The following is a 12,875-nucleotide window of genomic DNA, read 5'->3' on the forward strand; positions in this document are numbered from 1 at the left end:
CACTTTCTGATATCTCTTAGTACCTTCCACCAGATCCTCCAGATACTCCCACTCAATAATAAGATGCAGGGTTGCAATCCCAGCACCTTGGGAGGCCAAGGTGGGAGGATCACTGAGTCTGCGAGTTTGAGACCAGCCTGGGCAATATAGCGAGACCCTATCTCTACAAAAAAATTTAAGAAAATTAGCCAGGCATGGTGGTATGCACCTGTAGTCCCAGCTACTTAGGAAGCTGAGGTGGGAGGATGGCTTGAGCCTGGGAGGATGGCTTGAGCCTAGGAGGTTGAGGCTGCAGTGAGCTACAATCTTGCCACTGTACTCCAGCCTGGGTGACAGAGTAAGACCCTGTCTCTAAAAAAATTAAAAAGATAGAGGGAAGAGCTTTCTCCATCATACTGGAACACCACGTGGCATCTCTTGCCACCCAGCCTGCCCTGTCTGTGCCCTCCTAGGGTGTCCTCTAAGACCACAGAAGCAGAAGGCAGTGCCCAGCCCACCTGCCTGCTTTCTGCCTTGGGGTATTTTTTGAGCACCACTGAGCTCCTCTGAAGAGGGGCCAGGAGCTCTGGGCAAGGAGGCAGGCAGAGAGGAGACTTAGGGACCCTGAGCCCTGTAATGACAGTCTTGGGATGGCCCTTTGGATGTTGGGCCCTCCAGACCCCTACTCTGGCAGGGAGGGATTATAGAGAGAAAGGAGGCCCAAGGGCGCCCAAGGCGACTAGGCAGGCAGGGTGCCTGGAGGAGAGCCAGGCCAGTGCCCACAGTGCCGAGCCTGGTCCCCCTGTGACTGATCTGGGGGTCCTAAACAGGTAAAACACTATGGCCAATATCAATAGCCTTGCCAGGCCCTGGGGACCCTGGTGTCAGGGTGGTGTGTGTTATGCTGGGCAAGGGGCAGGGACAGGGAGTTTGGGGAGCTGACTACTGACACGCCTGCTGGATGGGTCTATCTGTCCCTTGAGGGAAGAGGGTGATCAGACCTATTGGCCAGCCCCAGAGGCTGGAAGGAAGCCGGTTATGCCAGCATCTGGCTTAGCCTGAGGAAGGATGGGGAAGAGGATGTGGCTGGCTTGGGAGACACCACTGGTATCTGCTCAGCTTCCCCACCCCCGCCACACCCTCTCCTACTCACGGGTCTTGGGGTCTTATTCATGGTCAGCTGTCAGGGTGGGAAGGTTCTACTACCTTGTGGAGGGGAGGGGCTGCTATCTGGGCTGCTAGTGTGCCCAGAGGTGACTTTGGGCGGGAGATGTAAGCTCTTCCTCATCAGTTAAATGAGGATAATTATAATCCTTATCCCTCGTGCTATCAGCAGGATTAAAGCAGATAAGCGATAACACATTTAAAGCGGCTGGCGCTCAGTGAGGGCTCAGTACAAGGGGTGTGGACTCAGGGCTAACTCCGCTGCTGAGTGTCTGGGCAGGGAACTTCTGCAACCCCCTCCAATCACACCTGTTCTCTACGCTTCCCCAAAGGGAGTCTGGTCCCCAGGGCAGAAAGGGTGGAGAGGGCTCCCAAGGGAGGGCTCCGAAAAAGACATGGCGAAGTGGCAAAGGAGGCTGCTGGACCAGGGGGACAGGTGTGCCCAGGAGCTGAGAGTGGTGGGCAGCTCTGGCCACCTCACCTGGCTGTGTTCTAGAAATGGGGAGGGACGTGGAGGGTGAGAATCCACAGCCTGGCTTCCTGTCCCATAAGGAAGCCTGGGTCCTGCCTGGCTGGGTGACTGAAGGGATGATTTAGAAACTGTTCTGGTAAAATTCCACACAGAGCCCGAAAGTCAGACGATCCCTCACCTCTGAGCAGGGAGGGGCTCCAGGGTTTGCTGCCTGGCTCTTCTCGCTGTCTTTTCAGATCCTTCTAACTCTGCCCTGGCGCCATGGCCTAAGGTCCCCTCACTCTTCCCAGCATGGCCCACTCTGTCCCCACCTTCTAGGGCCAGGGAAACTGGATCCTGGGAGACCAGCACTCCAGTCTTCGGCAGCAAGCACAGTACCGAGCTTGGAGGCGAAGCCAGAAGGGTTAACACCGGCAAGCCCCTCTGCCCCAGGAGCAGGTGTGCAAATCCACCCCAGACCTGGGACCCTCGGCTGAGACAAAGCTGCCGCCTACACGGCCTCTCTCCCAGCTCCTCCATGTCCCGACCCAAAGACCCACCCCAGCACCCCCTGCCGGGGTCAGCAACAGATGGGGGGCTCAGGTTGGAGCGCTGGTGGCTCCCCCCGCCTCTCTGTTCCCACTAACGGAGATGGGATTGCCCGTGAGGTGAACGAGAGAGCAGCAGCACCCTTTTTTGGAAAGTCAAAAGTTAAAAGAAAAGAAAAAAGCAGAAAAGCACCCTCCACACTCGTGGGAAGCCCCGCTCCTTGTGCTGATTTTCTGGGGTGCTAAGGGGGGTTCCCATGCACACCCGGGGGGGTGGGGGCTCCATCCAGAGTAGGCCTCCACATCCTCCTGGGCCCAGCCCTCACCCTGCTGTCTCAGCCCAGGGACACAGGAGGAAGGGGAGGAAGAGTGAGTGTGTGGAGAGAGAGAATGAGAGAGAGGTGGGGAAGGTGAGTCAGGCTGCCTGGACGGCTGGCCCAGAGCCAAGCAGGGAGCAGGCCATGGGGGAGGAGGGGCCCCTTGTCCTCTTGGGTGTGGTCGTGGTGACAGAACAGGTGATGGTGGCACAGCCCAGGTTAATCCTCCCCTTGCCTCCTGCAGTGATGGGGCCGGGGTCTGCCCTGAACCACAGCTCGGGGAGACTGGGAGGAGCTGGCCGCAGAGCTGGCAACGTGGGCTGGATCTCCCGTCCCCAGCCAGCCTCAGACCCCAGCTCCTCCCTCCAGGACAGTTTTGTTCATGTCACTCCACCCTGAGGGCTGCCACATTTGTTCAGTCCCGGTCAGCTCTTTTCAGAATTCAAACCCTAAGCCAAGCTCACAGATGCCTCTCTCTACAGCTCCTTCCGGTACCATCCACTGGTCACTCAGGACAAGACCCTGAGCCAGGACATGCTGTAGCTCACCCTCTGGTCCCTCATCATTCTGCAAACTCTCCCCATTCCCCTGTGATCGCCCCCTGTTCCAGACTGAGGTCCTGACCCTGACAGCGTCCGGGGCCCAAGCTGGGGGTTGAGGCTCAGAAACCAGGTCCCAGCTTGCCAGCTGCCTTTCCTCCGGCTGGCCCCCATCTTCCCCTGGGTTCTGCACCTCTCAGGAGGGGACCTGGCACAGAACAACTTCTTTCGGCCTCTCTGGTTGGATCCCCCAGGCGCCTGTGCTGTGGGCAGATGGGTTCTCCCAGAAGCAGTTGTGATCTCATGTGACAGCTGGGATCTCCATGTTCCCAGCGTCAGGGCCAAGGGGGCCCAGCAGAGTCAGCTTTGTGGGGTCCCTGCCCCACTCTGCTCGCCTGTGTTCCTTGGGCATGCATCCCATGCCGCCTCCTGGGGTAATAACTGTTTATGGCTGTGGTGGGGAGGGGTTACTGTCCCCTCCACCAGGCTGTGAGCTCCCGCGGGGACGGGCCTGTCCTGTTTGTTTCTGTGTCTTTGAGGCCCAGCCTAGGCAGAGGGCACGCAGGGTAGGGGTTTATGGACATGCACATTTGTGTCTGTTCCTAAGCTGGAAAGAAATGGCACCAAACCCGGCTCCCTCCAGTGACCCCCCACCAGGCAACGCTGCTTCTCCCCCGCCACTGAGTGACTCCTTTTCCACCGTGACCGCTCAGCTCCTCCAGGGCTCACCTCACCGGTCTATGGGGTCTGCTCAGCCACAGCAAGGCACTGGCCTCTCAATGCCAAAAGAGGCTTATCCTAAGACTGCAGGCACCTCTGACTCCTCCCAAACACGGAGGATGGCTTTAGTGCTATCTCCTGCTGGACTCAGCAGGCTCCTGTGCCCTGCACTGGCCAATGTCGCTTCCAGATGATTGCAGGTGCCAGGGGCAGCTCTACCTTGCACCCTGGTCAAAGTGAGCATGTCTGGGCCTGCCGACCCTGTCACAGCCCCTTCTCAGCTACAGGGGTCCTGGTGGGAGAATTCTTCTTTTCCAGGGGTGTCTGGGATCTGGCTCCATGCTGAGACCTTGTCTGCTATTTTTCTGAACTTTCCACCAATGAGGCACACCCCTGCCTGAGTTTGCTGCCCCAGGTCACGCCTGTGGGCTGTGGACACCTGTTTCCCCTTCCCTTCTCCCCTGGGCACACGTCATGCCCACTCCCACCTTTGGCTCCACACACCCTCTCCCTCTCCTCATCCCCGCCAGCCCCCAGTCATCACCCCACTCCGTCCTATGCCAGGTACCTTGTCCCAATCCACCACTTTGAACCGTGGTTCCATAGCAGGATCTGTCTTCTGAGTCTCCTCAAGGGCTACAGCCTCGTTCTCCATGGAGCCCTGGAAGGAGAACATACGAGAGGATTATATACAGTGGGTGAGGGAAGAGGGCAGAGCCCCAAGCTGCCCCGAGAAGAGGCAGCCAGGAGTGGTGAGAGCCCCATGGGTGGGGCAGGGTGGTGGAGATCAAGGACGTTGGGTCCTTCTGAAAACAGAGAGACCCTGATGTGAGCATTGTTCTTCTCTGTATTTTACATTTCCCTTAAAAAAAAACAAAACAATTTCCAGCCAGGCACAGTGGCTCACACCTGTAATCTCAGCACTTTGGGAGACCAAGGTGGGTGGATCACCTGAGGTCAGGAGTTTGAGACCAGCCTGGCCAACATGGTGAAAACTCATCTCTACTAAAAATACAAAAAAGTTCACCAGGCGTGGTGGCGGGCGCCTGTAATCCCAGCTACTCAGGAGGCTGAGGCAGGAGAATCGCTTGAATCTGGAAGACAGAGGTTGCGGTGAGCCGAGATCGTGCCACTTCACTCCAGCCTGGGCGACAGAGCGAGACTCCGTCTCAAAATAATAATAATAATAATAAAAAAAAAAATAATAATAATAATAATAAAATTTCTGCATAAACAAAACAGGCAGAAAAATCTGGAAGAGGAAGTGAGCCAGCGGAGAGACTGCAGGGAAAGGAGCTTGCTTAGTGGGAGCCCTCCGGGAAAGGGGTCCCTGCTAGTCCTCCCTCAGGTCCCTGGCAGGTCCCAGGCAAAGAGAGTACCAGGGTAGCACCCAGGGCACCTGGTGGGGCTCACGGGGCCACGCTGATGAGTCACAGGCTGTGGCTTCTAGGGCCACACGCCCACAAGAAAGAAAGGCAGCAGGGAGCGAGGGAGGCTGTCCCTGCAGCAACACCCAAGTGCCAGTCAGTCAGCAGCCACACGTGGGGTGGGATTGGCACAGCAGTGCCCAAGTGGACTCAAGGTTAAATCGAACTCACAAAAAGGTAAAGTCAGAGGGAAATGGGATGTGCTCGGAAAAGCACACAGCCCCAGCCAGCTCTGATGTCACGCAGGGTGAGCCCAGAGCGAGCAGGGTGAGGCCAGAGCGAGCAGGCTGGCACGTAAAGTGAAACCCACGCTTCCCCGTAGGAGGGGCGGAGAGAGAGCGCTCGCCTTCTCTGTGTCCTTGTGACTGAAGGAAGCCATGGTGCTGGTGGCCATGGCAGGGAGCTGGAAGTTGGGCGCTGGCCGGCGGCCAAGAGGCTACTGTCACGACTTGTACGTTTTTGTTTCCAAACGGACCCAAGAGAACCTGATGCTGACAGTATTTGGCATTTTATGGGAAAATCCACATGTAACCTAAAAGTCGGCTTTTGTGGTCCTGTCTTAGTCTGTGTGTCTCAGCGTATTTAGTCTGTATCACCAAGCTAATACCTGAATTTTTTTATTTCTTTGAGACAGGCTCTTGTTCTGTCACTCAAGTTGGAGTGCAATGGCCCACTGCTACCTCTGCCTCCTGGGCCTAGGCCATCCTCCCACTTCAGCCTCCCAAGTAGCTGGAACTACAGGTGCAAGTGACCACACCCGGCTAATTTTTGTATTTTTAATAGAGATGGGGTTTGGCCATATTGCCCAGACTGGTCTTGAACTCCTGACCTCACGTGATCCACCCACCTCGGCCTCCCAAAGTGCTGGGATTACAGGTGTGAGCCACCGCGCTGGGCCAACACCTGATTTAAAAAATACGTGTGTGTGTGTGTGTGTGTGTGTATCTATCTCATGCTCTCTTGAGTACAAAAAATAGTGGATTTTATAGCACATCATACATGGAAATACCTCAAATATCCAATAAAAAAGTCCTCCATCTTCCCATGACAGCAGCTCAATAATCCTGTTCCTTCCAGTTCTATTTAACCTCAAAATACTCCAGGGCATGCCCTCTCCAATCCCTCCCCACCACCCTGCTCCAGTGAGCTATTGACTTCCTTCTTCCTGGGTAGTTTTCTCCAGGTCACTCAAGTCCTTCCTTGAGTAGGATGGTTGACTCCTTCTCTGTACCCCCAGTACCACTCACTGCAACCCCATTTGCCTCTCCTAGAAAACACAAGGCTCATCTGTTTTTTTTGTTTGTTTGTTTGTTTTTTAAACGGAATCTCATTCTGTCGCCCAGGCTGGAATGCATTGGCACCATCTCAGCTCACTGCAAGCTCCGCCTCCCAGGTTCATGCCATTCTCCTGCCTCAACCTCCCGAGTAGCTGGGACTATAGGCACCTACTACCACGCCTGGCTAATTTCTTTTTTGTATTTTTTTAGTAGAGACAGGGTTTCACCGTGTTAGCCAGGATGGTCTTGATCTCCTGACCAAGTGATCCGCCCGCCTCGGCCTCCCAAAGTGCTGGGATTACAGGCGTGAACCATCGCACCCAGCCACAAGGCTCACCTTAGCAGGGAAGGGCTTACCATACATAGTACTATTAATGTTTTTGTCTATACTACACTTTTCAGACTGCTCGGAGTGGTAGACACAGATCTCTTTTGGGTATATCCACCTGAACCACCACTGCAAGCAGAAGACAAGGCATTTAGGGAGTTGGTATTTCATGAGTGTTTACTATATGCTCAGCCGTCTAATCTTCCTAATAACTGCATGAAGTAGGCACAGTGCTTATTCCCATTCGGCACATGAAGGGACCTGCCCACGGGGCAGTCTCACAGCTAGTGAGGGGTCGAGCCAGCAGTGGGACCTTAGAATATTCTCTTTTTTTTTTTTTTTTTTTTGAGACGGAGTCTCGCTTTGTGGCCCAGGCTGGAGTGCAGTGGCCGGATCTCAGCTCACTGCAAGCTCCGCCTCCTGGGTTTATGCCATTCTCCTGCCTCAGCCTCTCGAGTAGCTGGGACTACAGTTGCCCGCCACCTCGCCCGGCTAGTTTTTTGTATTTTTTAGTAGAGACGGGGTTTCACCGTGTTAGCCAGGATGGTCTCGATCTCCTGACCTCGTGATCCGCCCGTCTCGGCCTCCCAAAGTGCTGGGATTACAGGCTTGAGCCACCGCGCCCGGCCCAGAATATTCTCTTTACCACCACGATCTTCTTCTCCAATCATTCTAGCAACTGATCTATTCATTTTCCAACTTTATTTTTGAGACAGGGTCTCTTGCTCTGTCACCCAGGGCTGGAGTTCAGCGGAGTGATCTCGGCTCACTGCAACTTCCACCTCCTCGGCCCAAGTGATCCTCCCACCACCGCCTCCTGAGTAGCTGGGGCCACAGGCACACGCCACCACAGCAGGCTAATTTTTGTATTTTTTGTAGAGATAGGGTTTTGCTATGTTGCTCAGGCTGGTCTTACACTCCCATTCTCTAGTGATTTGCCTGCCTCGGCCTCCCAAAATGCTGGGATTACACGCATGAGCCAATGCACCCAGCCCATTTTCGAACTTTTAAAAAGTCATACTTTCCATCTGTGATTTTTACCCAGTTGGTATTTATAATTTCTTGCCTCCTGTTGTTTGTGAATGTTGGGGGTAATTATCTTTTTTTGTCCAGTGGTGTGATAGGTTCCAATAGGCAGGAACCTTGTGGATTTCTGTTTCCTGTTTTTAGACCCGTGCCTAGCCTGGGTCTTGCAAATACCAGATGCTCCACCCACATTTCCCAGTGGGCTGTGTTTCAATGCTGGGTCTCTGCAAGCAGCCAACGTCTCCCAAGACTCCTGCCATGTGGTGGGCCTGGCTGTGGGGGCGAAGCCCTGAAACTCTGCAGGGCTCACACTCCTTGGGGATGTGAAACAAATGGAGTGGGTGTATCTGCCCACCCTGCCATGTGGTGGGGTGTCTGCCTGAGGGGGTGGGCCAGGACACAAAACATGAATCTTGCACTCTGGGTTGGATAGGGCAGTGCCCAGATAAAAGGATCAAAATTCCAACAATCTAGATCATAGATTCTCAGTGCCCTTTGGCCGAGTACATAGGAAAGGCATGAGCAGAATGAAAAATATATAAGACTGGTATGAGATTGCTAGTATTTTATTTTGCCAAATAAAAATATTTCAAGGGCAGGCATGGTAGCCAATGCCTGCAATCCCAGCACTTTGGGAGGCTGAGGTGGGAGGATTGCTTGAGGCCAGGAGTTTGAGACAAGCCTGGGCAACAAAATGAGACACTGTCTCTATCACAGAAAAAAAAAAAAGCCAGGCATGGTGCTAGTGTGCACCTGTAGTCCTAGCTACTCAGGAGGCTGAGGGAGGAGGATCATTTGAGTCCAGGAGGTTGAGGCTATGAGTGAGCTATGATTGTGCCACTGCACTCCAGCCTGGGCAACAGAGTGAGACTTTGTCTCAAAAAAAAAATTTTTTTTAATTTACTATCAGCAACATTTCATAAACAAGAGGAAATTTCAATACCAAATATATAGGAAGTACATGTTGTCAGGATAACAGGCAGTTATTTCCAAGGAAGGCAGTTGGCAACTTTATACTGACATTTACCAAAAAAGGTTCTATTTTATTATTTTTAAAATTATTTTCTTTTTATAGAGATAGGGTCTCACTATGTTGCCCAGTCTGATCTCGAACTCCTGTACTCCAGTGATCCTCCTGCCTCTGCCTCCCAAAGTGCTATGATTATTGCTGTGAGCCACCATACCCGGCCTCTATTTTAAAATATTTATTAATGCAGAACAATTATAACAACATTCTGTTTTTATGAGCATTAATTGCACATAATTGCTCTTTGGGCTCAAGATGGTTGATGTGGGGCTCGATGATCTATCCGTAACAGGAAGTAAACCAAATGTTCACCATGTCCTGGTTCTAAGGTTCTACTTCAAAAATTACAGAAATCCAGTTTCTTAGAGAGATGCTAAATAGAAACAGCCGTTGAAAGCTTCCTCATTCAACTGGAAGTATCCTGGGTGACATGAGGAAAGCAGAGGAGTCCCTGCTCTGTGGATTTCTGTCCTGCTCCTGAGAGCCTGGGGAAGGGCAGTGGGTCATACCCCGAGCGGCTCCATCCCCAGCACAGAGCGGCCAGGATTCTCTCTCCAGAATCCCTCTGAATCATGGACCAGAGCCAGTCAAGGGCTAGAAGAGGAGGCACCCTCTCTATGGAGGCTGAGGAAAAGAGGGACAAAGGGGAAGGGGGTGGGCATGGTCTCTTCCTATCCTTCTCCTTCCTGCTTCTGCTCTAGGATCCTGGCACCACCCCAGGGAGCAATGTCAGGACTGATATGCTTCTGGCAAATAAGCCCCAGACTGACTAAATAAGCAAGGTACTTTCTGGGTGGCTTCATCGGGACCACACCCCTCCCTGGCAGAAGCCCAGGTTCTTATCACAAGGTGGGACACACCTCCAACGTGGGAGGAGACTCCAAGGAAAACCAAAGCCAGTGTCACACGGTGTCAGTAGCAGGAATAGTCCTAGGTACAGGGACACGTCCTCCAGTGCATTGTTCATTGATTAATTTTCTCAAGTCTAGTTGTGAGATTCCAGGTCTAAAAACTCTCCCTCCACACAGCTAAGACAAAGACCCTCCTGAAAAAGGTCTCCCGTTCCCACCTGGGGGACACCAGGACTCCCGGAACTGAGTCCTGCCAGGAGCAGCTGCGCTGCACGCACGCCACACACGTTGATCTGGGCCACGTTTTCCAGACTCCCGCCCCAGTGTTTATTTTAGAGTTGAGCCAGCTCACCCTTGAATTCCACAGGTGAACACCATCCATGAATCACGAGTGTGTAGAGGTCATTCCTGGGAACTAGGGTACAACTCCAGCTTTAAAAGGCTTTTAGAAAAAGTTTCTTGGAAACTTTCACATTCATTATTTAAAAGGCTCTCCTGGTCCTGGAAGCAAGCCAAAGGGTGGTTTTTAAACACTTTAAAATCCAAAAAGTGCCTTAAATGAAGATATGTGTGCTTTTTTTTCCCCCAGTATTTGGAAATTATTCCAGATGATGCCTTTTTTCCAATATTTGGAAATTATTCCAGATTATGCCTTTTTTTTTTTTTTTTTTTTAAATCAAGGTCTCACTCTGTCACCCAGGCTGGAGTGCAGTGGCATGATCTTGGCTCAGTGCAGCCTCAACCTCCCAGGCTCAAGCAATCCTCACACCTCAGCCTCCCAAGTAGCTGGGATGATGGGTATTCACCATCATGCCCAGCTTATTTTTAAATTTTTTGTAGAGATGGGGTCTTGCTTTGTTGCTCAGGCTGCTCTTGAACTCCCACGTTCAAGCAATCCTCCCACCTCAGCCTCCCAAATAGCTGGGACCATAGGTGTGCACCACCATGTCCAGTGAATTTTTTATTTTTTATAGAGACAAGGTCTTGCTATGTTGCCCAGGTTGGTCTCAAACTCCTAAGCTCAAGCGATCTGCTCACTTTAGTCTCCCAGAGTTCTGGGATTACAGGTGTGAACCACCGCACCTGGCTGGTGATGCCTTTGAATTGGGTAGGTTTCAGTATTTGGTAAGGGAAGTGAAGAATTTTGTAGTTAGACTCACACTGGCTTTCACAGGAATGATCAGCACAAGTGTTGATGAGTGTGGCTTGACAGGGGGTGTCCAACCCATCTGTGTCAGGTCACAGCTTTCTTTTTTTTTTTTTTTTTTGAGACAGAGTCTAGCTCTGTCGCCCAGCCCAGGCTGGAGTGCAGTGGCGCGATCTCGGCTCACTGCAAGCTCCGCCTCCCGGGTTCACGCCATTCTCCTGCCTCAGCCTCCCGAGTAGCTGGGACTACAGGCGCCCACAACTGCGCCCGGCTAATTTTTTGTAATTTTTAGTAGAGACGGGGTTTCACCGTGGTCTCGATCTCCTGCAGGTCACAGCTTTCTTGTACCCTGAGGCGGACAAGACTATCCCAGGGCAACAGTCCGGTGCTGAGAACGGAAGCCTTCATCCCAGTCCCTCCTGGCCTCTCTGCCTTGGGAAGGCAGGCAGGAGAGACAGCTCGACACTCTTGTGTTCAGGCCCAGGGCTGTTGAGTGGCGAGGGGGCACCTGGCTCTCCTGATACCGCATTTACCTGTTGATTGTATCCCAAGCTAGCCTGTAAGCCCTGTGCGGTAGAGACCACACTCAATCTTGCTCACTGCTCACTCCCTAGTCCCCAGCACAGTCTTGGCCCGCCAAAACCTGCTGAGTGATCCATTAGCGAGCAGGTGGGTGGCTGGGTCGGCTCTGAGAGCCCAGGCCTGGAAAGACCACCAATGTGTGGGGAGGGCAGGCAGGAAGAGAGCCGTCCACAGCCCATGTCTACTTGGAGAGAGAAGGATGGGCACAAGCAATGGCCAAGGTGCTCTGCCAAGGAGACGGGGTCGGCAGGCACTGCTCATTCCCAGCCGAGAGCCACTGGACATGCTGGGCAATGGAGGGTAGGGAGGGCACTTCAACCTCCTTAGATCCTTCCAGCCATAGTCCAAGGCCACACGAGAGAGAAGCCTTTGAGAAGTACCAACCCTCAATGCTCCCAGCACAACACCAATTCCTGGCTCATCACCAGGCATTATTTCCTCTCTGGTCAGCCCAAGCCACAAGGACAGCATCGAGTCACTGTCAATGGAATTTTTTTTTTTTTTTTTTTTTTTTTTGAGACAGAGTCTTGCTCTGTAGCCCTGACTAGAATGCAGTGGCACCATCTTGTCTCGCTGCAGCCTCCGCCTCCTCAGTTCAAGCGATTTTCCTTTCTCAGCCTCCTATGTAGCTGGGACTACAGGCATGTACCACCATGCTTGGCTACTTTTTTGTATTTTTAGCAGAGACAGAGTTTCACCATGTTGCCCAGGCTGGTCTTGAACTCGTGAGCTCAGGCAATCTGCCTGCCTCAGCCTTCTTGGGATTACAGGCATGAGCCATGGTGGTGCCTGGCCTGTCACTGCATCTTCGTATCAGGGAGGCTGCAGGGTATGAGGCAGACTACAGTGAAATAGAGGGGCCACGCCCTGTTATAAGAGGGCAGCTCTGACTTAGGTCCAAGTCATAGGAAGATGGGGACCAAGGGTTGTCAGACCTTCTGATTTCTTTTCTTCTCTCTTTTTCTTTTCTTTTGACACAGAGTCTCACTCTGTTTCCCAGGCTGGAGTGGAGCGATGTGATCGTGGCTTGCTGCAGCCTTGAACTCCGGGGCTCAATTTTTATTTTTTTAATTTTTTAGTATCAAAGGGGGTCTCGCTATGTGGCCCAGGTTAGTCTCAACCTCCTAGCCTCAAACTCCTGGCCTCAGGTGATCCTCCTACCTTGGCTTCCTAAGGTGCTGGGATTACAGGCATAAGCCACTGCGCCTGGCCCCGATTTCTATGAAAAGCTGGAAAAATACATTTTTATGTAAAATCTCCAGATTTTAAAATGTGACTTGCATTTAAAACAAATGATGTGAGCTAAATCAACATGTATGGATATAAATGTGGCCCTTGGTGTGCCAGTTTGAAACTCCCAGGCAAGTTGCAGGCCTCCTGCTCCCTGGGATGCCCTGTCCACTGAAAAGGATGAGTAGGGACAGACGAGAGCAGGGTTTTTCTCCGCCCTGTCAATTCCTGGAACGGGGAATTCCAATGGGGAGCCTGGGGT

General features: G+C 52.6%; 1 protein-coding gene across 1 annotated transcript in view; it reads right to left on the reverse strand.

Moving 5' to 3' along the window:
- FA2H (fatty acid 2-hydroxylase) overlaps positions 1-12,875 on the reverse strand; it is a 64,046-nt gene that overhangs the window by 22,996 nt on the left and 28,175 nt on the right. Inside the window, exon 2 of the mRNA XM_050772778.1 lies at positions 4,287-4,379. Coding sequence (XP_050628735.1) covers positions 4,287-4,379 — 93 coding nt within the window. The remainder of the gene's footprint in view (positions 1-4,286; positions 4,380-12,875) is intronic.

Source organism: Macaca thibetana, chromosome 20 (genome assembly GCF_024542745.1).
Source record: "Macaca thibetana thibetana isolate TM-01 chromosome 20, ASM2454274v1, whole genome shotgun sequence".
Taxonomy (NCBI): domain Eukaryota; kingdom Metazoa; phylum Chordata; class Mammalia; order Primates; family Cercopithecidae; genus Macaca; species Macaca thibetana.